At 35.7% G+C, this 26335-nt stretch overlaps 1 protein-coding gene across 2 annotated transcripts in view; it reads left to right on the forward strand.

Annotated features, from left to right (window-relative positions):
* The window catches only part of MAN1A2 (mannosidase alpha class 1A member 2), a 157992-nt gene that overhangs the window by 52954 nt on the left and 78703 nt on the right, over positions 1-26335 (forward strand). The window contains exons 3-5 of one of the 2 annotated variants that reach the window (XM_004002381.5): positions 4131-4227; positions 16963-17081; positions 25673-25753. In XM_004002381.5, coding sequence (XP_004002430.1) covers positions 4131-4227; positions 16963-17081; positions 25673-25753 — 297 coding nt within the window. The remainder of the gene's footprint in view (positions 1-4130; positions 4228-16962; positions 17082-25672; positions 25754-26335) is intronic. The other variant, XM_042253114.1, reaches the window with a different exon arrangement.

A 26335-nucleotide genomic window follows, 5' to 3' on the forward strand; every position in this document is an offset into this window, starting at 1 on the left:
CCAACATCAGGGTCTTTTCAGATGAGTCAGTTCTTCAAATCAGGTGGCCAGAGTATTGGAGTTTCAGCTTCAAATGAATATTCAGGACCGATTTCCTTTAGGATGGACTGGTTGAATCTCCTTCCAGTCCGAGGGACTGTAAAGAGTCTTCTCCAACACCACAGTTCAAAAGCATCAATTTTTCGGTACTCAGCTTTCTTTATAGTCCAGCTATCACATCCATACATGACTACTGGAAAAACCATAGCTTTGACTGAATGGACTTTTGTTGGCAAATGTCTCTGCTTTTTAATATGCTGTCTAGGTTGGTCATAGCTTTTCTTACAAGGAGCAAGTATCTTTTAATTTCATGGCTGCAGTCACCATCTACTGTGATTTTGGAGCCCTAAAAAATAAAGTTTCTCACTGTTTCCATTATTTCCCCATCTATTTGTCATGAAGTGATGGGACCAGATGCCATGATCTTAGTTTTCTGAATGTTGAGTTTTAAGCCAGCCTTTTCACTCTCTTCTTCCACTTTCATCAACAGGCTCTTTAGTTCTTCTTCACTTTCTGCCATAAGGGTGGAATCATCTGCATATCTGAGGTTATTGATATTTCTCCCAGCAGTCTTGATTCCAGCTTGTGCTTCTTCCAGCCTGGCATTTCATATGATGTACTCTGCATATAAGTTGAATAAGCAGAGTGACAGTATATAGCCTTGACATGCTCCTTTTCCTATTTCAAACCAGTCTATTGTTCCATGTCCAGTTCTAACTGTTGCTTCTTGAGCTGCATACAGATTTATCAGGAGGTAGGTCAGGTGGTCTGGTATTCCCATCTCTTGAAGAATTTTCCAGTTTATTGTGATCCACCCAGTCAGCTTTGGTGTAGTCAGTAAAGCAGAAGTAGATGTTTTTCTGGAACTCTTGGGCTTTTTTTGATGATCCAACAAATTTCAGCAATTTGATCTCTGTCTTTTCTAAATCCATCTTGAACATCTGGAAGTTCACAGTTCACATACTGTTGAAGCCTGACTTGGAGAATTTTGAGCATTACTTTGCTAGCATGTGAGATGAGTGCAATTGTGCGGTAGTTTGAACATTCTTTGGCATTGCCTTTCTTTGGGATTGGGATGAACGTTTTCCAGTCCTGTGGCCACTGCTGAGTTTTCCAAGTTTGCTGGCATATTGAGTGTACCACTTTCACAGCATCATCTTTTAGAATTTGAAATAGCTCAGTTGGAATTCTATCACCTTCACAAACTTTGTTTGTGGTGATGCTTCCTATGGCTCACTTGACTTCGCATTCCAGGATGTCTGGCTCTAGGTGAGTGATCACACCACCATGATTATCTGGGTCATGAAGATAGTTTTTGGATAGTTCTGCTGTGTATTCTTGCCACCTCTTCTTAATGTCTTCTGCTTCTGTTAAGTCCATACCATTTCTGTTCTTAATGGTGCCCATCTTTGCATGAAAAGTTCCCTTGGTATCTCTGATTTTCTTGAAGAGATCTCTAGTCTTCCCCATTCTATTGTTTTCCTCTGTTTCTTTGCATTAATCATGGAGGAAGGCTTTATTATATCTCCTTGCTATTCTTTGGAACTCTGCATTCAGATGGGTTTATCTTTCCTTTTCTCCTTTTCCTTCAGCTTCTCTTCTTTTCTCAGCTATTTGTAAGGCCTCATAAGACAACCATTTTGCCCTTTTGCATTTCTTTTTCTTGGGGATGGTCTTGATCACTGCTTCCTGTACAATGTCACGAGCATCTATCTGTAGTTCTACAGGCACTCTGTCTATCAGATCTAATCCTCTGAATCTATTTGTCTCTTTCACTATATAATCATAAGATATTTGATTTAGGTCATACCTGAATGGTCTAGTTTTTTTCCCTTTTTTTTCAATTTAAGTCTGAATTTTGCAATAAGAAGTTCATGATCTGAGCCACAGTCAGCTCCCCTGTCTTGTTTTTGCTGACTGTATAGAGCTTCTGCAACTTTGCCTGCAAAGAATATAATCAATCTGATTTTGGTATTGACCATCTGGTGATGTCCATGTGTAGAGTCTTCTCTTGTGTTGTTGGAAGAGGGTGTTTGCTGTGACCAGTGCATTCAGCTTATCTCTTATTTAGCACCAGAGGATTCATACCGGAGTGAAACCTTATAAATGCAGTGAATGTGGTAGAGCCTTCAGCCAGAATGCACCTCAGAAAACACCAGCGAACTCATATTGGAGAAAAGCCCTACAAATGTACTGAGTGAGAGAGAAAGTGTTCAGTGACTGTTCAACAAGTGACCCTTGTTGGTTTTCTTTAATTTCGCTTAGCAGCGGTGTTTTGTAGGTCTTAGTGTATACGTCTTGCACGTATTCTATTTCATGTTTTTTGATGTTTTATAGATGTAATTGTTTTCGAATATCCATTTCTGATCATAACTAGCATGTAGAAATGTATGTGATTTTAGTTTGCTGAACCTGAATTTCTTTTTTACTGAAGTCGTCTTTCAGTTTTATTGGCTTTTAAAGATTGCTTAGGGTTTTCCTTGTACATAGTCATATGCTTTGTGAATAGAAGTACTTTTTCTTTTTTGATTTTTATGCCTTTTGTTCTTTTTTTGCACTGGCTAGGACTTTCAGTACATTATTGAAAAGAAGTGGTGAGCATGCATGTATTTGATTTGTTCTCAACCTTAGAAGTAGGGTCTTCTGCCATTACGTATGATGGCTGCTGTAGGGTTTTTTTTTTGAAGATGCCCTTTAGTAAGTTGAGGATGTTGCCTTGTAGTTTTCTGAGAGGTTTTTTTTTTTTTTTTTTAATCATGACTGGGTGTTGAATTTTACAGATGCTTTGTCTGCATCTAAAAGATGATTGTATTTTTTTTCCCTTTTATTTGTTGACATGGTGAAATATATTGATGGGTTTTTGAATGTTAAATTCCACTTATATTCCTGACTTAAATTGCACATGGTCATTGTGTAGTATCCTTTTTATGTATTAATTTTTGTTAAGGAATTTTGCATCTTTGTTTTTTGATTTAAATTGATTAAAAATCAAGATATATTGATTTTTAATTTCCTTGTAATATTTTTGCCTAGTTTTCATGTCTTAGTAATGCAGGCTGCAAAAAAAAGTTGAGAAATGTTTTAATGAGTATTACATTTGATACACCACAAGCTACTATTACATAATTCAACTGATATTTAATTAAATACTCTGCTCTTGTATAGCTTAGTACTCACTGGGTTGTAAGAAACTCAGTTCAAACTAATTGATATAAAAATATTTGTTAGTTTAGGGGTTCTAACCCAGGGCTTCAAATTTGGCTCAGTCCAACCCTGTAGGTGTTATTGTCAACAGATATATATATCTCTGTCTATTTTCTTTTGTTACTTCGTTTCTCCATATTGGGAGAGTTAGCCCCCATCAGCTCCAGGATTATATATTGCAAAGGTCTTGAGATTGCAAAACAAGAGAGTCCTTTGTCTCATGGTATCTATAGCAATATGTGTGAAAGGATTTGATTGTCTTTACTGAATCTCATGTACCCAGTCACTTAGTGTAGGTCAAGGATTGGCAGGCTACAACCTGCTGGCCAAATTCTGCCTGCTTCCTGTTTTTACTAGTCATGCTCATTTGTTTGCATATTGTCCAGGGCTGCTTTTTGCTGCAATAGCTGAGTTTAGTGGTTAGCTCATATACCGTATAGACTTCAAAGTCTAAAATGCTTACTTTATAGGAAGAGTTTGCTGATCTTTGGTCTAAAGATTAGGGATACTCTAGCCAGGCTGTGTTCATTGATTGTGGAGTCAGCGCCCATTTTTGACACCTCTGTGATGGTCACAGCAAGGGAAGGGGAACTGTTTCTGAAAGGATTGGCAGTTCCTAAAAGGAAAGAATGCCAAATAGACACTTTACTCCTTGATAAAAAGCTTCTTTATTACACCTAATTTTTTATTCTGTTGTGTAGACTTAAGTTAAACATAATTATATATGTTTTCACATTGATACCAATGTTAACAGAATAATATACTAATGTAGGAGATACAGGAGAATGTGTAAGGATATAGTAATAGAATCTTTAAATTGCATGAAATATAAGGATAACAGTCTGTGAAAAATGTAAATTGATGGGTTATAATTTTTCTTTTCTCAGATGATGAAACATGCCTGGGATAATTACAGGATATATGGATGGGGGCATAATGAACTCAGACCTATTGCAAGGAAAGGACACTCCACTAATATATTTGGTAAGGTTATTTTTTACTGTTTTCATTTTCTACCTTCATTTTAAAAATAGGATCTAACTTTTTAGTTACTTTCTAAAACCTGAGTACAGTAGTCCCCGCTTATCTGAGCTTTTGTTTTCTTTCTATTTCATTTACTTATAGTCAATCTCAGTCTGAAAATATTAAATGGAAATTTTCAGAAATAATTCATAAATTTAAATGTTGTGCCTTTTCCAGCCTATGGTATGAGCCATCTGTTTGTCCAGTGTATCCTCTTAGTTGGCCTCTGGGTTATCAGATCAGCTGTGGAGATAGCACAGTGCTTGTGTTCAGGTAGTCCTTATTTTACTTAATAATAGGCCCACAACACAAGAGTAGTGATGCCAGCAATTTGGATTTGCCAAAGAGAAACTGTAAAGTACTTTCTTTAAGTGAAAAGATGAAAGTTCTTCACTTAATAAGGACTGTATGCTGAGGTTAAGATCTCAGATAAGGATAAATATTCTAATCATGAAATTGTGAGGAAGGAAATTTGTGCTAGTTTTAGTATTGTGCTTCAGATTGCACAGGTTATAGCTGTAGTGCAATTAAGTGCTTAGTTAAGATGTAAAAGCCTTAACATTTGTATAGTAAGATCTTTTAAGGAAGAGAGAGAGACCACATCTACATAATGTTTATTGCAGTAAATTATTATAATTATTCTATTTTATTATTAGTTATTGTCAATCTCATACTGTGCCTAATTTATAAATTAAACTTGATTATACATATGTATGTATAGGAAAAAAACATGTAGAGTTTGGTACTCTCCAGGGTTCCAGGTATCTGGGCACCTTGAGATAAGGGGAGGACTTCTTTATTTCTCATGGGCGTCAGTCCATGGGGTCACAAAAGAGTCAGACACAATTTAAGTGACTAAACAACAGTAACAACTGTATTTCTATGGAACTGTAATTTGAAGCAAGGTGTAGTTTTTTGCAAGTTTCACTCAAGATTTAGTTATCACAGATATGTGATAAATTTTGTATTTGCATACAGATGTTTTAGTCATTTATTTGTACTTTGAAGCATTTTCTGCATTGTTTTTCTTTAGTGTAAGAAATGTACTTACCTATTTGTAATTCTTTTTCTTCAACATAGTCCCAATTCTGATACTCGACACATTACAGAGGAGGAAAAGGATAGGAAATTCCAGTAGTGTTAGCTATGTATGTTTAAAAAAAAAAGTAACATGCCCAAGGTGATTCAGTTGGTAAATTGAATAAATGTGCAGTATATTCACAGTTCCAAGGGAGAAATTGACAGTGTGTGTGTGGATGAAGGTTTGGGGAAGAGCTTTTTATTTAACTTGAATTTAATAACTTTCTACCTCACTTGAGTTCAGTTCACTTGTTAAGTGTCTTAGTTTAAAAGAGTGTTCACTACTTTAACAACTTTTACTTAACCCAAGAATAAGTCTTAAAAATTACCAAGTTGTTCTTTAGAGTCTTCACATCTTTCTCTCATTATAGGTGCTTCTTGATGTGATGGGTATCTTTTAAATAGCAGTAGGTGAAGGCAAGAAAATACTAATGGAATCAGAAAGCACATTTGTCAGTCACATGCAGTGCAGTCATCTTCACTAATTGTAATGCAACACCACAGTAATAACTATTTTTTTATTGTGACTGTGGAAGAATTTTTCCTGTGCAGTGATATCTCATATTTTTTTCAATGCTTGATTGTTTCCTGTCAAAAAAGAAAATGACTAAAAAAGATAATTTCTCCTGGGTTTGAGAGATGTTGGGATGGAGAAATAGTGGAAAAAATTTTCTTTAGGTAATGAAAGACACCAGAGATCTCACATATGACATTTAATTTAGCATCTATCACTTAATGAAGTATAGTTTATTTCCTTAGTAGAGGTTATAGAATTAAGAGTTACTATTGCTTTGTGGAGGCAACAGTGAGACATTAGCACAGTAGAAGATATTTAATGATTAATTAAAATTAGATCCTCTCTGCAACTAACCATCCATTTGTATTAAACTCAGTGGTAAACTCTGAGCCCTTTGAAAATGAGTTGGATGTTAATTTTCTGTTTAGTTTTTTAAATCGTATTTCTCAGAACATCTAATATAGTAAGTAAGACTTAATCAAATAGTATGGTTCTAGGCAATGTAGTACGTAAAAAACATACATTTGTTTTACTTAATCATGACTGTAATCAATAACTTAATTTACTTAATCAGTTACTGTAAGGTATGATTGTTTGCGGAATTTAAAGATAAATGAGCTTTCAGGTAACTTCTTAAAATTTTATTCTTTATGAGTCAGTATAATTCATTTAGTGAGCAGAATGGCTGTCTCTTTTTTAAAGTCTGAAAGTGTTAGTTGCTCTGTTGTGTCAAACTCTTTGCGATCTCATGGACTATATAGTTTGCCGGTCTCTCCATGGAATTCTTCAGGCAAGAATACCGGAGTGGGTAGCCATGCCCTTCTCCAGGCAATCTTCCTGAGCCATGGATCAAACCCAGGTTTCCCACATTTCAGGCAGATTCTTTACCATCTGAGCCAGCAGACAAGCCCATTTCCTTCTTAAATGAATGTGATTTTGTTAAAATCCTAATGGGTAAGTTTTGACTTAATGTTTTCTGTTTTTAAAAATAGCATTTTTATGAAAGAGGTTTTGCTATTTATTTATTTATGGCTGTGCTGCACGCCATGTGGCTTGGAGGATTTTAGTCCCCTGACCAAGGATAGAACCCAGGCCCATGTTAGTGAAAGTTTGGAGTCCTAACTACTGGGCCAACAGGGAATTCCCTTATGAAAAGTGGTTTTAATTTGTGGTACTTTTTGTCAGACTTCTTCACAAGTGACCTTTGTAGTCACTATTTGGTTAGGTTGGTAAATGATGACCAGGGCAATGACAGATTGAGATTATTGTCAGGTGAGTTCTTACTGACTGGTCATTAGGAGCACTTAAACTGGTTTACTGGATAAACAAAGTTATTTGTGAGATCATAGAAATTAAAGGAGCCTAGAGTTGGAAATGAAGAAAGAAATGGCAACCCACTCCAGTATTCTTGCCTGGAAAATCCCATGAACAGAGGAGAGTTGGAAAGGGTGACTTTACAAAATTAGTCTTTTCACTTGGTACAGAAGGAAGATTTTGTCAGTTTTGGTTTGCTATTTCTGAGGGATCATCTTGTAATGAGTATCAGTTAAGTGTTTTCCAATAAATTTTTTACCTTTTCATTGAGGTATGAGGTCAGTTATTTGCTTTAGAGATTCTGTAATTGGGTTTGTGAATAAAACTGTATTTTCCTTTGTATATGTGTATGTTATATACACATTACTAGTAACAATATTTACATACACATTACTAGTGGCAGCATCAATAGTATTTATACAGTGCATACTCCTGTAGGCTGAATCTTGTGCCCCATAAATTCACATATTGCAGCTCTACCTCCCAATGTGACTGTATTTGGAGATAGAGTGTTTAGGAGGTAATTAAGATTAAACTAGGGGCCTTAATCAGAAAGGAATGGAACCCTTAAAGAATATGAAGAAGCACCCAAGCTCTTTTCTCCCACTGCACATACACTAAGAAAAGGCTGCTACTGCTAAGTCACTTCAGTCGTGTCCGACTCTGTGCAACCCCATAGACGGCAGCCCACCAGGCTCCCCGGTCCTTGGGATTCTCCAGGCAAGAACACTGGAGTGGGTTGCCATTTCCTTCTCTAGTGCATGAAAGTGAAAGGTGAAAGTGAAGTCGCTCAGTCATGTCTGACTCTTAGCGACCCCATGGACTGCAGCCTACCAGGCTCCTCCATCCATAGGATTTTCCAGGCAAGAGTACTGGAGTGGGGTGCCATTGCCTTCTCCTAAGAAAAGGCTAAATGGGTATGTTATAGCAAGAAGGTGAAAATCAAGCCAAGAGGAAGCTGTTCCTTTAAAGATTGGAAGCTTTCTCTTGGTTTCTAACCTCCAGAACTGTGAGAAAAGAAATTTTTGTTGTTTAAGCCCTGTAGTGGATGGTGTTTTGTTATGGTAAGCTGAGCAGAATAATAAACATACTATATACCAAGGACTGATACAAGTGATTTATGTGAGTGGGCTTATTTAGTACTCAGAACACTATGAGGCAGGTACTATTATTATTATTCCCATTTTACAGAGGAGGAAACTGAAGCACAATTAGGGTTAACTAACTTAAGGCTGTACAGCTAGTAAATAATGGAGCCAGAGTTTGATTATAGGCAACTTCATGCTGAAGTTCATGCTTCTAATTCTGCTTCAGCTAACTTTAAAGACAAAAAAAAATAAGATACTAGCACATGGGAAAATCTATTATGACAAAATGGTACTGAGAAGGTAGAAAAAATGAAAATGCAATCTATATTATTTTCAGTAGTCAAAAGTAGGTGCTTATATTGGTACTTTTAGAAAAATATTTGAGGGGTTACGTTTTTCTTCCAGTGGAATAAACTAAGTGGGAATGAATCCTTTATTGTTTGTTTTGTCTGATAGTTTTAGTTATGAATTTGGTTTACCAAAGGATTAAAAAGAGTTTGACTTTTTTCTACTTTGTTCTTTTTCTAATTCTCATTTTTTGCTAGTGAGTATTATTTGGGATTTTTTTTTTTTTAACTCTGTTTTTAGCTTTTTTGTTGAAGATCCTTCTAAGGGAAGGATCATAGTGTCTCACTTGACATCCCAGATTCCATATGCCTTTGTAAAATTAGAATCGTAAAAGTTGGAAGAAACTTTAAAAATCTTAACCTATTACTATAGGAGCATATAGGCAGGAATTGAACCGTCTTGGTGGCTTAGATGGTAAAGAATCTGCCTGCAGTGCAGGAGATGTGTGTTTGATCCCTGGGTTGGGAAGGTTCCCTGGAGAAGGAAATGGCTACTTGCTCCAGTATTCTTGCCTGGAGAATTCCATCAGCAGAAAAGCCTGATGGGCTACTGTCCATGGGGCTGTGAAGAGTCGGGCACGAGTGTGACCAACACTTTTCCTTTTCACTTTTCATGATATTCTAGATTATAAGGAAGTTTAAAATGTGTCCATTTTCTTTTTCTTAGCCTTGATTATTAAAACATTCTTTTTTATGGTAACTGAAATCATGACTTCTGCCTAGTTTGTACTTGTTTGGCATCAAGGTTTCTTTTTGTACAGATAACAGAAAATTCATTTCATAATGGCTTAAACTAAAAAAGAAATTAAATGAGATCAGTGATGTTCTAGAGTAGATCTGATTCCAGTTAAGCTTTTTTCTTTATCTCTTTCCTCTGTTTTCCTCTGTGTGTTTATATCTTCAGATTGACATCTTAGATAGTTTGGTTTGATTTTGTCTAGTTAGGGCTCAGTGCTGGACCTTGTGAGTGGGGAACAGGAAAATGTTGCTGGACATAGGTTACCACTGATAATAATTCTTCCAACAGTGATTAAGTCAGGATGAATTAGGTTTACTTAGATACTTTGGAGAATTGAAAGATTTTTGTTAGGGATAATTCTTCTTACATTTGAAAGAATTTTGATTTGGAAAAGAATATTGTTTGTTTTTACAGTGCGTTTTTGAAATGTGCCTTTTATCTTCCAGGTATGTATAAATTCTTTTTATTTCTAACTTGCTAATTATTTATAATATTTTGTTGGGGATTTTGCATTCACATTTAGGGAAGGATATTGTTTTGTGTTTTTCTTGTACTATCTTTTTTCTGTTTTGGTATCAGTGTAATCAAATGAATTTGGAAGTTTTCTCTGCTCTTCATTTTTCTATACTGTTGATTTGATAGTCTTTCTTAAGTTTTGAATATACTTTGCCAGTGAAACCATCTGCATGTGGAGCTTTTTTTTCTGGGAGATTTTCAACTACAGCTTCTACAATTTCAGTTTCTTATTTCACATCACTATAAGGGCCATTCAATATCTGTTTCGCCTTAGGTTAGTTTTGGTAATTGATGGTTTTGAGGAATTGGTCTGTTTCATCTAAGCCATTGATTTTATGTGCATAGAGTTGTTTGGAGTAATACTATCTTTTTTATATCTATGGTAGCTGTAGTTACAATCCCCGTTTATTCCTAATATTAGTAATTTATGGTTTTTTTTTCCTTTGTCAGTCTTGCTAAAAGTTTTATCAATTTCATCGATATTTTCAAAGAAGTAGCTTTCGGTTTCATTGATCTTCTTATGTTTCCTTTATGTTTTAATTTTCTTTGATTTCTGTTCTTTGTTATTTCTACTCTTCTGCATGATTTGGGTTGCTTTTGTTCTTGCTTTTCTAGTTTCTTGAACTAGAACCCTAGATTATAGATTTGAGATCCTCTTTTCCAATGTAAGCATTTAGTGCCAAATAGTTTTCTGCTAAGTGCTGCTTTAGTTGCATCTGAAAGATTTTGATATATTGTATTTTCATTTTTACTCAATTCAGTATGTTTAAAAACTTACCTTAAGTTGTTTAATTTCTAAATGCTTAGAGATTCTTCTTTTGTCTTTCGGTTATTGACTTCTAATTTAATTCCATCATGGTCAAAGAATGGACTTCCCAAATGGTGCAGTGGTAAAGAATCCACCTGCCAATGCACGAGACACAGGCTCATTCCCTGGGTCAAGAAGATCCCCTGGAGAAGGAAATGGCAACCCACTCTGGTATTCTTGCTGGGAAAATTCCACAGACAGAGGAGCTTGACAGGCTATATATAGTCCATGGGGTTGCAAAATGTCAGAAGTGACCGAGAGTCTGAGCACACACACGTACTCATAGTCAGAGAATATACTTTGTGTGATTACAATTCTTTAAGTCTTTTAAGTTATTTAAGAATTACCTTTTGACTCAGAATATGGCCTGTCTTGGTGAATGTTCCATTTATGCTTGAATAGAATGTGTACATATGTAGTGACTGTTATTGGGTGTAGAATGTTCTGTTAATGTCAGTTGGATCTCATTGGTTTATGGGTTTGTTCAGGCTTCCTCTGTCCTTGCTGATTTTTTATCTAGTAGTTTTATTAATTACTAGGTGAGGGGTGTTGAAGTTCCCAACTCTGTATTGGATTTGTTTCTTGTTCCTTTCAGTTCTGTCAGCTTTTACTTTATATATTTTGAAGTGCTCTTGTTAGGTATTTACACCTAATGTATGTATTTCCTTGGTGCCACCACCAAATCTCTAATACCAAAACCAGACAATGGTATTACAGTAAAAAGAAACTTATAAACCAGTGTTCCTCATGGTTCCTTTATGAACCATGTTCATAAACCATGGTTCCTTTATGAACATGGACCTAAAAATCTTTGACCAGAGTAGATTTATTTTAGTAAATCTTACTCAGCAATATGTAAAAAGAGTAACACCTCATGACCAAGTGGGATTTATCCTAGGAATGCATGGTTGGTTTAACATTTGGAACTTGGTCAATATAATTGAAGATATTAAGAAACTAAAAGAGGAAAATTATATGATCATCTCAGTGGGTATTAAAAAAGCATTTAACAACACTCAACATCCATCCATAATAAAAGCATAATAAAAACTCTCAGCAAACTGGAACTATACGGGAACTTTCTTAGCCTGATAAACAGCATTAAAACACACCTACCCTCACTCCCCTGACACATACTCAAAACCAAACAAATAGAAAAAGAATCCCCACATACTTAATGTTGAGAGACTAGATACTCTCTCTGAAAACTGTGAACTAGGCAAAGATGTCTCTACTCTCCAGCTTCTATGTAACGTTACGCAAGGAGCCCTGGCCAGTGCACTAAAGTAAGAAAAAGACAGACAAGTACAAAGGTTATTAACGAAGAAGTACAACTGTCTTTATTTGTAGTCAATATGATTGCTCACGAAGAAAATACTAGGGAATCTGTCAAGCAATAACAATAAAATACTAGAATGAAAACAAATTTAGTAGTAAGGCCATTGGATAGGAGTTGAATATACAAAGTAAATTATATTTCTTAATACTAGCAGTAAACAGTTATAAATAAAATAAAAATACTATCATTTGCAGTAGCATAAAAACATGAAATGCATGTGGATGAATTTAACATACTATGTGCACAGTCTGTACACTGAAAACTGATTGTTGAGAGAAATTGAAATAACTTAAATGAGAGACGTGCCATGTTTATGAGTTGGAATACTCAATATTGTTGAGATGTCAGTTCCCTTGAAATCCGTCTTTAGATTTAAAGGAATCCAAGTAAAAATGACTTCTCCGTAAAAATTGATAGGCTGATTCTAAAATCTCTATGAAAACTCAAAGCATGTACAACAATCAAAATAGTTTTCAAAAAGAACAAAGTTGAAGGACTTATGCTACTTGATTCTAGATTTACTGTGGAGCTTCAGTAATGAGGACAGTACAGTTGTTAGTGTAAAGATAGACATTGAAATCATTGGAAAAGAGTAGAAATAGAGCTACACATACATTTTTAATTGATTTTCAACAAAGATGCTTTCAATGGGTTACAGGAAAGTCTTTGTAATAAGTGGTGCTGGGTCAGTAATATACTTCTACAGAAAAAAAACAAAAACGTTGACTCTTCAACACTGTACAAAAATGAACTTGAAATGGATCATAAATCTAAACATAAAAACTAAAAGTATAAAATTTCCAGTAAAAACCATTTGAGAAAATCTTTGTGACTTTGAGGTGAGCTAAGAGTTTTAAGTCAAGGCTATGGTTTTTCCAGTGGTCATGTATGGATGTGAGAGTTGGACTGTGAAGAAGGCTGAGCGCTGAAGAATTGATGCTTTTGAGCTGTGGTTTTGGAGAAGACTCTTGAGAGTCTCTTGGACTGCAAGGAGATCCAACCAGTCCATTCTGAAGGAGATCAGCCCTGGGTTTTCTTTGGAAGGAATGATGCTAAAGCTGAAACTCCAGTACTTCGGCCACCTCATGTGAAGAGTTGACTCATTGGAAAAGACTCTGATGCTGGGAGGGATTGGGGGCAGGAGGAGAAGGGGACAACAGAGGATGAGATGGCTGGGTGGCATCACTGACTTGATGGACGTGAATCTGAGTGAACTCCGGGAGTTGGTGATGGACAAGGAGGCCTGGCGTGCTGCAACTCATGGGGTTGCAAAGAGTTGGACACGACTGAGCAACTGAACTGAACTGAACTGAAGAGTTTTAAGAATACAAAAGGAATAAACCATTAAAGAAAAAAAATTGATAAATTGGACTTCATGAAAATTAAAAATTAAAAATCTCTGTTCTCCAAAAGACATTAAGGAATGAAAAAGCAAGCCCCAGAATTGGAGAAAATATTTGTGGTACATGTATAAGCATGTAATTCATTTACTTCTACCTTTAGCTTTTCTGATTCTTCTACTTTGTTGCTCACGTTTATTGTTCTTTTTCTTATTTTGTTAGTAGAACAGAGTGCAGTTGTTTTCATTTGTTCTTATTAAATAGTACAAAATTTTCAAGTTATGAGTTTTCCTCAGAACTGATTGATTCCTATGTTCTCATAATAAATCTTTATTAATGTTTTATATCTTCTGTAGTGTCGTACTTTAATTTTTATTTAACCCAAGAGTAGTTTTAGACTCTTTAATTTTTTCCAATTGAAATCTTCAGTTGTCTAGGTGAACAGTCATAGTGATAGCCAGTAATTTCAATTTTGCCTTTCACTTTTTTGTGTTGCTTAGCCTGTGGCACAAACCTCTCCTTGTGGAACCAACCAAAATCAGTACAGATATGTGGATCAGGCCTTTTTCCATTTCAGAATAGTCAACACCTTAGAGGAACATGTACTTACAGGACTAAATAAATAACTAGAGAACTGAGCATAGCTACCTATAAAAGTTGAAATAAGAACAAAAACAGAGATTCCTAAGGATTTAAAATATGCATGATATATATTGTGGACAAAATACTAAAAAGAGACACATATTTGATTCAAGTGATTATGCATGTCAGTCAGTTCAGTTGCTCAGTCGTGTTCATCTCTTTGCGACCCCATGGATTGCAGCACACCAGGCTTCCCTGTCTATCACCAACTCCCGGAACCTGCTCAAACTCATGTCCATCAAGTTGGTGATGCCATCCAACCATCTCATCCTCTGTCATCCCTTTTTCCTCCCACCTTCAATCTTTCCCAGCATCAGGGTCTTTTCCAATGAGTCAGTTCTACGCATCAGGTGGCCAAAGATTATGCAAGAGAGAGTGATATATGGGTGATTAAATGGCTTGATAACATTTTTGTTATCTTAATAGGAAACTGAGGAACAAAAAAGAAATGGAAAGTATGTATGTAATAACCCAGAACAAATGTTATAGTTGATATTAACATGAAGGGAACTGAGTGGGGAGCAGACCAAGGAATTTATCAAGAGTGTGGTGGAATACTCATTTTGTTAGTAGAAAGATATCCTTCTTGGTAAGTTGAAGAAATAATTAGGAGCACATGAGCAAGAAAGTGTGATGTAAGTTAAAAATAAGCATTATAAGAAAAACTTGTATAGCTTTAAACCATCATAGGAAAACATTTGGGGAAAAAAGTATGGAATTAAGAAGGAAAATAAAGGGCTTCCCTGGTAGTCCAGTGGCTAAGAGTTTGAGCTTCTGCTCAGGGGGCATGGGTTCGATTCCTGTTTAGAGAAGTTCCACATGCAGTTCCGTGTGGCCAAAATAAATAAACAGATAGAATGAATATTAAATGGAAGATGTGAACCTAAATAGTCTTCAGTGGTAAAGAATCTGCCTGAACCTAGTGGCTCAGTGTTAAATAATCTGTCTGCCAACGAAGGAGATGCGAATTTGATCTTTGAATCTGGAAGATCCTCTGGAGAAGGAAATAGCAACCCATTCTAGAATCCATGCCTGTAAAATCCCGTGGATAGACAAGCCTGACAGGCTACATTCCATGGGGTTGCAAAAGAGTTAAGACATGATGAATGATTAAACAGTAACAACAGTGAACCTAAGTAGTATTGAATATAGATTCCTAAAATATCACCAAGGTAACTTGTTGATAAGACAAAGTGAAAGTTGCTCAGTCGTGTCTGACTCTTTGTGATCCCATGAACTATACAGCCCATGGAATCCTCTAGGCCAGAATACTGGAGTGGGTAGCCTTTCCCTTCTCCAGGGGATCTTCCCAACTCAGGGATTGAACCTAGGTCTCCTACATTGCAGGCGGATTCTTTACCAGCTTAGCCACAAGGGAAGCCCAAGAATACTGGAGTGGGTAGCCTTCTCCAGCCGATCTTCCTGACACAGGAATCAAACCGGAGTCTCCTGCATTGCAGGCAGATTCTTTACCAACTGAACTATCAGAGAATCCCTAGCTGAGGATAATGTTTACCATGGTAAGGGAGAGCCCTCCCTCAGCAGAACCTCAGTAGCCTGTTAGACAGGGAAGGACAAAGTTGAGATATATATTGAGATTTTAAGTCTTGCTTAGTAAGGGCCCTTCAATTGGTGGATTATGGTTGATTATATCTTGGTTATGATTGTGAAAGGATCATTATGTTATGCGCTTACCTAGTAGCTCAGTGCGAAAGAATCCACCTGCTAATTCAGGAGATGTGAGTTCGATCCCTGGAAGATCCCCTGGAGATGGAAATGGCAATCCACTTCAGTATTTCTTGCCTGGGAAACTCCATGGATAGAGGAGCCTGGTGGGCTACCATTCATAGGATTCCAAAAGAGTCAGACATGACTTAGCAACTAAACAACAACAACATGATCAGAGAATTTAAAGGAAAGAGGTTTAGAGTTTTGAAGTGTTAGCCATCATTTGATACTTTCTGTTAAAGAGTTGATGGATCTTTGAAGAAGTTTCTGGAATGAACAATAAACTCATTTTGTAACTTCTGTCTTTCTGAGTATGTTTCCTGTAAGAATAAACTCATTAATGAAGACAGTGTAATAATAAAGTTATGTTAATATAGGCAGTAAGCTGTGTGGGTGATTTTCATTCTCAGAAGGTAGAAATAATAATTTCATTCCTGGGGCTAGGTAGGACCCAGTTGCTCCTGTTATTTATTCTTTTACTGTGCTACTAGATTTGTCTTACTAGTATCTTATTCAGGGTTTTTGCAGTTATATTCATTAGTAAAATGGGCCTGTTCTATTTTCTTGTGTGTCCAGTATCTGGTTTTGGTATCAGTTAGGCTAGTTTTGTTCAATTAATTCCTCCCTCCCTGAAACATTTTCTTGAAGATCAAGATGATCTCTTTTTGAAGATAGGCAGATCTTAGTACTTTGATTTTCTCTACTCAAATTTTATGACTTCCTTCTTTTAAAATATGTTCTATCTGCTTTTTGATTGTTAAGGATTATTATACTTTATAGTTCCACTACAGTTATATAGCCTTGTTTTACTTTTATTATTATTTTAAGTATATTTTTTGCCCTTTCTATGAATTTGGATCAAAAGACCATGGTTCATGGTTGTCTTATGACTTAGCTTACTATCTTGAACCACCCTCACCATTTCTTAAATTAATCCTTTTTTTTTTTTTTTTAATCTATCTCAGTTAAACAGAGAGATTTCATTTTCTGAACCAGGAAGAAAATTAAGAAGAATTACAGTTTTAGTTTTCCTTTATCTTCCTATTAGTTATCAATGTGTCTCCTTAGAAGAATGTTTTAAACAATGTATATTGTCTATTCTAATGGAAAAGTAGACGATGTTGGATATTTTTTTAATCCCTATATTCCTACTTTGGTTTACTTTCTATATATATGAAAAATGAAAATAAGTCTTGTACGAGGGGTATCTTTTTAATGACATTTTTCTCTAAATATAGGAACTTCACAAATGGGTGCTACTATAGTAGATGCTTTGGATACCCTTTATATCATGGGACTTCATGATGAATTCCGAGATGGGCAAAAATGGATTGAAAACAACCTTGACTTCAGTGTGGTGAGTATACAGTTCATAATTTATTCAGTTGACCATAAAGAAAAACATAGTCTCTAGCAATAGTTTTGAGTATTATACGAGTTTAAGGAAATCCCAAGTCTCCTTTCTTCTTTTGCAGTTGTCAGTTGTTTAGTTTTTGCATAAAATAGACACCTTTGCTCAGCATTTTCCTTTTACTTTTCTTGCTCTTATCATTTAAGGTAACATGTTGAGTGTGTTAAAAGCAAGAGTTAGGGGGAAAAAGCACATTGAACTGCAAATATAGGAAAATCATAAATTAACTTCAAAAGATACAGTGATTTGGCACAGTTTTTTTTTTTTAACGTCTTTTAAAAATGTTATTTTTTAAATTGAAGTGTAGTTGAATCAGCTGAATCTCACCTCATGCGAAGAGTTGACTCATTGGAAAAGACTCTGATGCTGGGAGGGATTGGGGGCAGGAGGAGAAGGGGACGACAGAGGATGAGATGGCTGGATGGCATCACTGACTTGATGGACGTGAGTCTGAGTGAACTCCGGGAGTTGGTGATGGACAGGGAGGCCTGGCGTGCTGCGATTCATAGGGTCGCAAAGAGTCGGACACGACTGAGCGACTGAACTGACTGACTGATAGTTGAAGTGGTGTGAATATGGCACAGTTTTAATGAGTCTTCATAGGCATGTGCTCATCATCCTGGAATTTTGGCATAGTTGTTAAGTGGTACTACTTAGGTTTGAAGCCCAGCACAGCTACATTCTAGTACTCCTTGGGAAATCTACCTGCAAGTAAGTGCTACTTTCTAAACTTGTCATAAAATTTGTATCCTTTCACAGTATTGTGAGGATTATTTGAGATAATCTGCTACATTTTCAGTGTTCAGTAAATGATAGCAGTTATTTTCATTGCTACCAGTGTTCACCTAAAAGATGTGTGGGCTATTTTGACATATTCATTATTATCTTTCATGATATTTGTACTTGCTGTTCCTCTTGACTGTAGTGAGAAACCACTCCTTTATGTGTTTTTCTCTTTGACAGACTCTGTATCATTCAAATTATGATTTAAATCTGTAATTATTTCTTTTCTGATGCCTTTCCTGATGCTAATTAGACAAAAACTGATTACCTTCTTTTGTATTATTTTAGCATTTTGAGCGTATATCACAACAGTTTTTATTATCAGGTTTTGGTTTGGCTGTGCAGAACAGAAAATCTAGTATGCAACAGCTTAAGCAAGAGAGAATTTATCTCTGTTTCCTGAAATCAAGTGCAGAGATAAACAGTTTAGGACTGATTTGGGTAGCTTCCCTGGTGGCTCAGATGGTAAAGCATCTGTCTACAATGCCGGAGACCCGGGTTTGATCCCTGGGTCGGCAAGATCCCTTGAAGAAGGAAATGGCAACCCACTCCAGTATTCTTGCCTGGAGAATCTCAAAAACGAAGCAGCCTGGCAGGCTACAGTCCTTGGGGTTGCAAAGAGTCGGACATGACTGAGCGACTTCACTTTCACTTTCAATGATTTAGGATCCTTTGTCTTACTGCTCTGTCAACTACAGTATAAAGCTTCATCTTCATAGATGATTCCTCAAGATAAGGTGGATAAGTGCTCAGTGGCAGTAAGGAGGAAGGAAGGGATAGAGAAAAGATACGTGACTGTTCAGAAGTCGGTTACCCCATTTTTGCTTGTGTATTAGTGAGTGAATCTTACTCATGTGGCCCCATCTTATTATAAAGGGGACTGAGAAATGTAGTCCATCCACCCTTCTCCACACCACCCCACCTCCCCACCCCATATAGTTATGTAGCCTTTAGAGATTATGCTTTTTTTAATCTTATTTAAGATATCCTTACTTCATGGTCATGAAGATATATTCCAATGTTTAATTCTAAACTTCGGCATTTGGGTCTTTAGTCCTTATGTAATTGAATTTGTAGGTAGAATATGATAGGCAATTATCAGTTGATCAGCAAATAGTTGATTTTGTTTATTAATATTTCCCTGCTATGTATACATGCCACATTAGTCATGTATTAGTTATAGTCTGTTGTTTTCTACTGGCTCTCCTCTTTATCCCTACATGAATATTTTAGCAGTCTAAATATTTATTGTACTCTTAGCTATAATATTTTTATAAGACAACTTGATATCTATATTTGAATCTTGGTATTATTGATGTTATTCTACTAGGAAATTATCTTAGCGGTTCTCAGTTCTTTGTTCTTTTAAGCTCTGGAAAACCCTGTTGAAATTTTGATGAGGATTGCATTCAGTTTATAGAATAATTTGGAGAGAATTGGCATTTGTGACTCTCAGACACTCCTGTTTGTTAACATGGCAGTTTTATTATGCCTGATAATTTGTTGGTATCTTGTGTCAGTTGGCTAAATCAAGAACCAAAACTGTACAGTTTTTTAAATGAGAGGATTTATTGTTTAGAATTGTTAACCAAGTAATGGGGCACTGAAAAGACAATTAGAACATTATTGTATTACAAGAGGTAGTATTAATAACGGCAATAAATAGCTGCCATCCCTGGAACTCTGAGAACAATCAAAAGAGGTTGAGATCATTAAAATTTAGTAGCTTGGGGCTCTGTTTTTGATAATTTAGGAGTTCTTAAAAGGATCCTCTTGGAGCTAGGGCTCAGACATATGAAGAAGAGGTGCCTAGCTAGAGCTTGGTATCTCAAAAGGGCATAAAGAGGCCGATTTGGGGAATGTGTCTGTGACAGGGGAACTGTAACCTGGAAGCAAATGCCAGGGTGAAGAACCATGGCTGGTTAGACACTGTCAGAAACCAGAAGTAAACTAGAAGGAATAAGTTCCTTTTCCTTCCTTCATCCTTGTATTATCTTTATAGCACTTCTTGTCATTGGCAGGGCCTCTTAGGGAGCCCACTGGCAAATGAGAAATGCATTTGAAGAGTTCTAGTTTCTGTATACCAAAGTAGAATGTTAAAGGATGGATTTGAAGCTGAGGAAAAAATAGCTTAATAATCAGCACAGTTATTTTTCATTCTTTTACTTTTAGCCTTTCTGTGTCATTTGTTTTAGCTGTATATTTTACATATGATGTGTACTTAGATTTTGTTGCTTTTATCCAGTCTTGCAATCTTTTAACTGTTAAATTTGAAATATTTACATTTAGTATGGTAACATATTTTTGGAGTTGGATCTTCCATCATTATTTTGCTACCTATATTATTATTGTGCTTCTCATTTGCCTTTACTTTCTCTTTCTTATTTTAGATTAAATTACTTCATGTCTGTTTCTTCCTCTATTATTTTTTAGTTTGTATCTCTTTTTACCTCGACTAGTTTGATTATATACTTCCCATTTCTGTTTATTTTGGGGTTACTCTTGAAATTTTAATAGGTATACTTACCAAAGTTTAAAATAAATCAGTTTCTCTTTCTTCTGAAAAATATAATTTAGCTGATCTCCTTCTTGTCTTATGTGTAATTGTTGTCTAGTTGGTCCCAGTTTTCGTTTAAAGTAATGAATAGAAAAATTAGGTAATGATTAGAAAAATAAACATATTTATTGAGTGCTTCCTCTGTGACAGACACTGTTCTGGATCTATGGATATAGGGATGAGCAAAACAGAGTTTTATCTCTAGTTTATACTAGTTTATATTCTAGTATGGGAGAAAAATAGTAAATGCATATTCAAGTTATATATAACATATCAGGTAATGATAAGTTCTTACTCTTAAAGAAGAGTAAATAAATTAGATTAGTGAGTAAATTGGTGAGTAAACAGGAGTAAGCAGTGGTGAGAAGTTGCTGTTTTTATATCTGATGACTATTGAAGGTAATAACATTTCTAAGAAGATACCCAAGGGGAGCCATGTGGATATGAGAGCCAAACTTTCTCCTAATAGATATTAGAGTTGAGTATAAAATTAGAGGTTGATGATTATTTTCTCTTAACCTTTTAAACATACAGTCTCACTGTCTTTCTAATATGCTGTTGAAAAGTATTCTGTCAGTTTAATTTTTAAAAAGTAATCTGTCTTTTCTCCCCTTGTTAATACTTTCTTTCTTTGCTTTGTTTTTCTACAGTTTCTTTACCATTCTGTATTTAGATCATTCTGTAAAGGACTCATAATATTCTTTAGTCTGAGGACTTTTATTTTCAGCACTTTAGGAAGATTCTCTCTTTATTCCTATAAATAATGTTTCTTCCTCATCCTCTCTGATCTGTTCTCTAGACTTTCTCTTCTGTTTCTTGTAAGGAAAGGTTTGACTTTTACAAATAAAGAATTATATCATATTAAGATGATGATAAGTGTTAATTGGGGAAATAGTACAGAATAAAGAATATTAGTGATGAGGGATTACTTCACTATTTTTTAAAATTTAAATTTATTTATTTTAATTGGAGGCTAATTATTTTACAATATTGTATTGGTTCTGCCACACATCAGCATGAATCCGCTATGGGCATACACGTGTTCCTGATCCTGAACCCCTCTCCCACCTCCCTCCCTGTACCATCCCAATGCACCAGCCCCAAGGATCCTGTATTGAACCTGGACTGGTGATACGTTTCTTATATGATATTATACATGTTTCCATGCCATTCCCCCAAGTCATCCTACCCTCTCTCTCTCCCACAGAGTCCAAAAGACTGTTCTATACATCTGTGTCTCTTTTGCTGTCTCGAATACAGGGTTATCGTTACCATCTTTCTAAATTCCATATATATGCGTTAGTATACTGTATTGGTGTTTTTCTTTCTGGCTTACAGGCTCCAGTTTCATCCACCTCATTAGAACTGATTCAAATGTATTCTTTTTAATGGCTGAGTAATAACTCCTTTGTGTATACGTACCACAGCTTTCTTATCCATTCATCTGCTGATGGACATCTAGGTTGTTTCCATGTCCTGGTGATTATAAACAGTGCTGCGATGAACATTGGGGTACGTGTGTCTCTTTCAATTCTGGTTTCCTCGGTGTGTATACCCAGCAGTGGGATTGCTGGGTCATAAGGCAGTTATATTTGTAGTTTTTTAAGGAATCTCCACACTGTTCTCCATAGTGGCTGTACTAGTTTGCATTCCCACCAACAGTTTTCTCCACACCCTCTCCAGCATATATTGCTTGTAGACTTTTGGATCGCAGCCATTCTGACTGGCGTGAAATGGTACCTCATTGTGGTTTTGATTTGCATTTCACTGATAATGAGTGATGTTGAGCATCTTTTCATGTGTTTGTTAGCCATCTGTATGTCTTCTTTGGAGAAATGTCTATTTAGTTCTTATTTTATTTAGCCCATTTTTTGATTGGGTCATCTATTTTTCTGGACTTGAGCTGCAAGAGTTGCTTGTATATTTTTGAGATTAGTTGTTTGTCAGTTGCTTCATTTGCTATTATTTTCTCCCATTCCAAAGACTGTCTTTCACCTTGCTTACAGTTTCCTTTGTTGTGCAGAAGCTTTTAATTTTAATTAGGTCCCATTTATTTATTTTTGCTTTTATTTCCAATATTCTGGGAGGTGGGTCATAGAGGATCCTGCTATGATTTATGTCGGAGAGTGTTGTGCCTATGTTCTCCTCTAGGAGTTTTATACTTTCCGGTCTTACGTTTCGATCTTTAATCCATTTTGAGTTTGTGTATGGTGTTAGAAAGTGTTCTAGTTTCATTCTTTTACAAGTGGTTTACCAGTTTTCCCAGCACCACTTGTTAAAGAGATTGTCCTACTCAAACTCTTCCAGAAAGTTGCAGAGGAAGGTAAACTTCCAAATGCATTTTATGAGGCCACTATCACCCTAATACCAAAACCTGACAAAGATGCCACAAAAAGAGAAAACTACAGGCCAATATCACTGATGAACATAGATGCAAAAATCCTTAACAAAATTGTAGCAAACAGAATTCAACAACACATTAAAAAGGTCATACACCATGACCAAGTGGGCTTTATCCCAGGGATGCAAGGATTCTTCAGTATCTGCAAATCAATCAGTGTAATACACTGCATTAACAAATTGAAAAATAAAAACCGTATGATTATCTCAATAGATGCAGAGAAAGCCTTTGACAAAATTCAACATCCATTTATGATAAAAACTCTCCAGAAAGCAGGAATAGAAGGAACATACCTCAACATAATAAAGGCTATATATGACAACCCCACAGCAAACATTACCCTCAATGGTAAAAAATTGAAAGCATTTCCCCTAAAGTCAGGAACAAGACAAGAGTGCCCACTCTCACTGCTTCTATTCAGCATAGTTTTGGAAGTTTTGGCCACAGCAATCAGAGCAGAAAAAGAAATAAAAGGAATCCAAATTGGAAAAGAAGTAAAACTCTCACTGTTTGCAAATGACATGATCCTCTACATAGAAAACCCTAAAGACTCCACCAGAAAATTACTAGAGCTAATCAATGAATATAGTAAAGTGGCAGGATATAAAATCAACACACAGAAATCCCTTGCATTCCTATACAGTAATAATGAGAAAATAGAGAAATTAAGGAAACAATTCCATTCACCATTGCAACGAAAAGAATTAAATACTTAGGAATATATCTATCTAAAGAAACAAAAGACCTATATATAGAAAACTATAAAACACTGGTGAAAGAAATCAAAGAGAACACTAATAGATGGAGAAATATACCATGTTATGGATCAGAAGAATCAATATAGTGAAAATGAGTATACCACCCAAAGCAGTATATAGATTCAATGCAATCCCTATCAAGCTACCAATGGTATTTTTCACAGAGCTAGAACAAATAATTTCACAATTTGTGTGGAAATACAGAAAACCTCGAATAGCCAAAGCAATCTTGAGAAAGAAGAATGGAACTGGGGGAATCAACCTGCCTGACTTCAGGCTCTACTACAAAGCCACAGTCATCAAGACAGTATGGTACTGGCACAAAGTCAGAAATATAGATCAGTGGAGCAAAATAGAAAGCCCAGAGATAAATCTACTTCACTATTTTATATTGTGTGGTCAGAAAAACTTTCTAAGTGAAATTTGCTCATAGAGATGTACAAGTTGTGTAAAGACTGACACAGAAGTGAGTTCGACAATTCTCAAATGGCAGGTAGGCCCATTTGGTGCAATTGTAAAGTGAGTCAGAGGGATGTTTGTTAGGAGATGATGTCAGAGAGGTTGTGGGGAATCTGATTATGTTGGGTCTAATAAGTCGTTTTATCACAAGTGTAACCGGAAATCATTGTAAAAGTTTGCACAGAGTGGTAATCTATGCTGACTTAAGATTGAAAAGTTACATTACGCTCTAGCTGTACAGCACTGAACAAATAGAGTGCTGGGAAGGATGAAATCAGGGAAACTGGTTAGAAGGTATTATTGTTCAAGTGAGTGGCAGAGGCCCTTTCTCCCTCTTTCACTTCCTCTCTATATTTAGTGAATGTCTACTATATATCCTTCAGTATGCTTTATATTGGGAATATATGAAGTAATATAAATGCTTTGCTTTTGAGGATGGGATAACAGTTTATGTTATATTGTGAAAGTTATATATTAGAGAATTATGCTTATGTTAGCAAATGATGTCTTCTCCCTGTGAATATTGGAAAGACTTCAGGATAATACATATTTCCTTTTAATTTTTATTTAAAAGTTAATTAGAAATATTATTTTTCTATTTTAGTCAATTTTGTATATTCTGTGGATTCTTTGGTCATGTTCTTCGCCACTTCTTCAATTTTCTTTCCATGCATTAGAATCTTTCTCAGCAATATCTTTATCCATATCTAAATGCAAACCTGTAGACTGTATGTGGTAAGTTATTCTATATTTGTGGTGGATACCCTTCTGTTTGTTTCTTGTCTTTTAATTTTGTTCATGATTTTTTTGTTATAGGTAATTTTCATTATGGGGAAATTCAAGTCTTTCTATCATTATTTGTTATCAGTGCCATTGATTATATGCTTATAAAGTACCTGCTTTCTCAAGGGAGTATAGATATATTGTCACATTTTCTCCTACTTTTTTTTTTTTGTACTTCTGTGTTTACTTCTAAATTATTTTGGTTTCATTTTGATAAATATGTATATATCATATATGAGAGTCAAATTTCTCATCTAGGAGTCAGTTTTTCAACAGTATTAATTGAAAAATCTATCATCTTGTCATTACTTTTTGGTAGCTCCTTTAACATTGATTAACTTATACATACTAGAAAAGTGTTTAAAATTCATGAGAAGAGATAGAAGTAAAAATGGACATACAGTTTACTGAATATATATTATAGTGTAGTGAATATAGTATAGAACAGAAAGGGGCCAGTAGATAGAACACTATTTCAAAATTTAAGAAATGGAGGCTTTCATGAGGGAGAATAGTCAAGTCATCAAATATCTTGCTAATTTCATAATCGTATGTAAGGCACATAAAAATGGCCCATTGGTTATGGCAACTAGGAGCTGTTCTGATAGGTGTAGAGGAGTTTCAGTAGCATTAACAAATCGGAGGTGAGATTTCAGTTGCATGAGAAATGAAGATGTAGAAAGTGGAAAAAAAAATTCTCCCCAGTGTGTTTGTGAGAAACATATGAAGTATTGAAGATATTTTGAAACCTTTACAGCTTTGTGTATATGTTAGCATTTTCAATATGTTTTCACAGAATTCAGAAGTGTCTGTGTTTGAAGTCAACATTCGATTTATTGGAGGCTTACTTGCAGCGTACTACCTTTCAGGAGAGGAGGTAAGCAAAATCAAGTCATAAATTGTTTTGGGGAAAAGGTTGTGAATGAAATTTAGTAAAATGAAAGATTTCCCTAGCAGCATGTCATCTTTTAAAATTGTCTACAGGTTTGCTGAAATAACTAGATCTTCAGATAGAGCTCTGTTCCTTGGGGATAATGATTTCTTCATTTTGAGAATATTAGTAAGACAAATTTATCACAGATCCTAACATTTTGTACACTATGTCTCCTCTATAGGAGTAATCCTCTAGAATTTGCCATTGCAGTTAATTACATGGTTGAAACAAAAGGAGAAAATGAATCAGTAAGATTAGAATTAAGGAATGAATCAGTAAGAATGAATGATCCTCCTTAGTCCAAAAATTTTGTTAAAAGTGTCTGTTTGGAAGTTGACTTCCCTGGTGGCTCAGATGGTAAAGTGTCTGTCTACAATGCGGGAGACCCAGGTTTGATCCCTGGGTTGGGAAGATCCCCTGGAGAAGGAAATGGCAATCTACTCCAGGAATATTGCCTGGAAAATCCCATGGGCAGAGGACCCTGGTAGGCTACAGTCCATGGGGTCGCAAAGAGTCAGACATGAC

This window comes from Ovis aries, chromosome 1, assembly GCF_016772045.2.
Source record: "Ovis aries strain OAR_USU_Benz2616 breed Rambouillet chromosome 1, ARS-UI_Ramb_v3.0, whole genome shotgun sequence".
In the NCBI taxonomy this organism is placed as follows: Eukaryota; Metazoa; Chordata; class Mammalia; order Artiodactyla; family Bovidae; genus Ovis; species Ovis aries.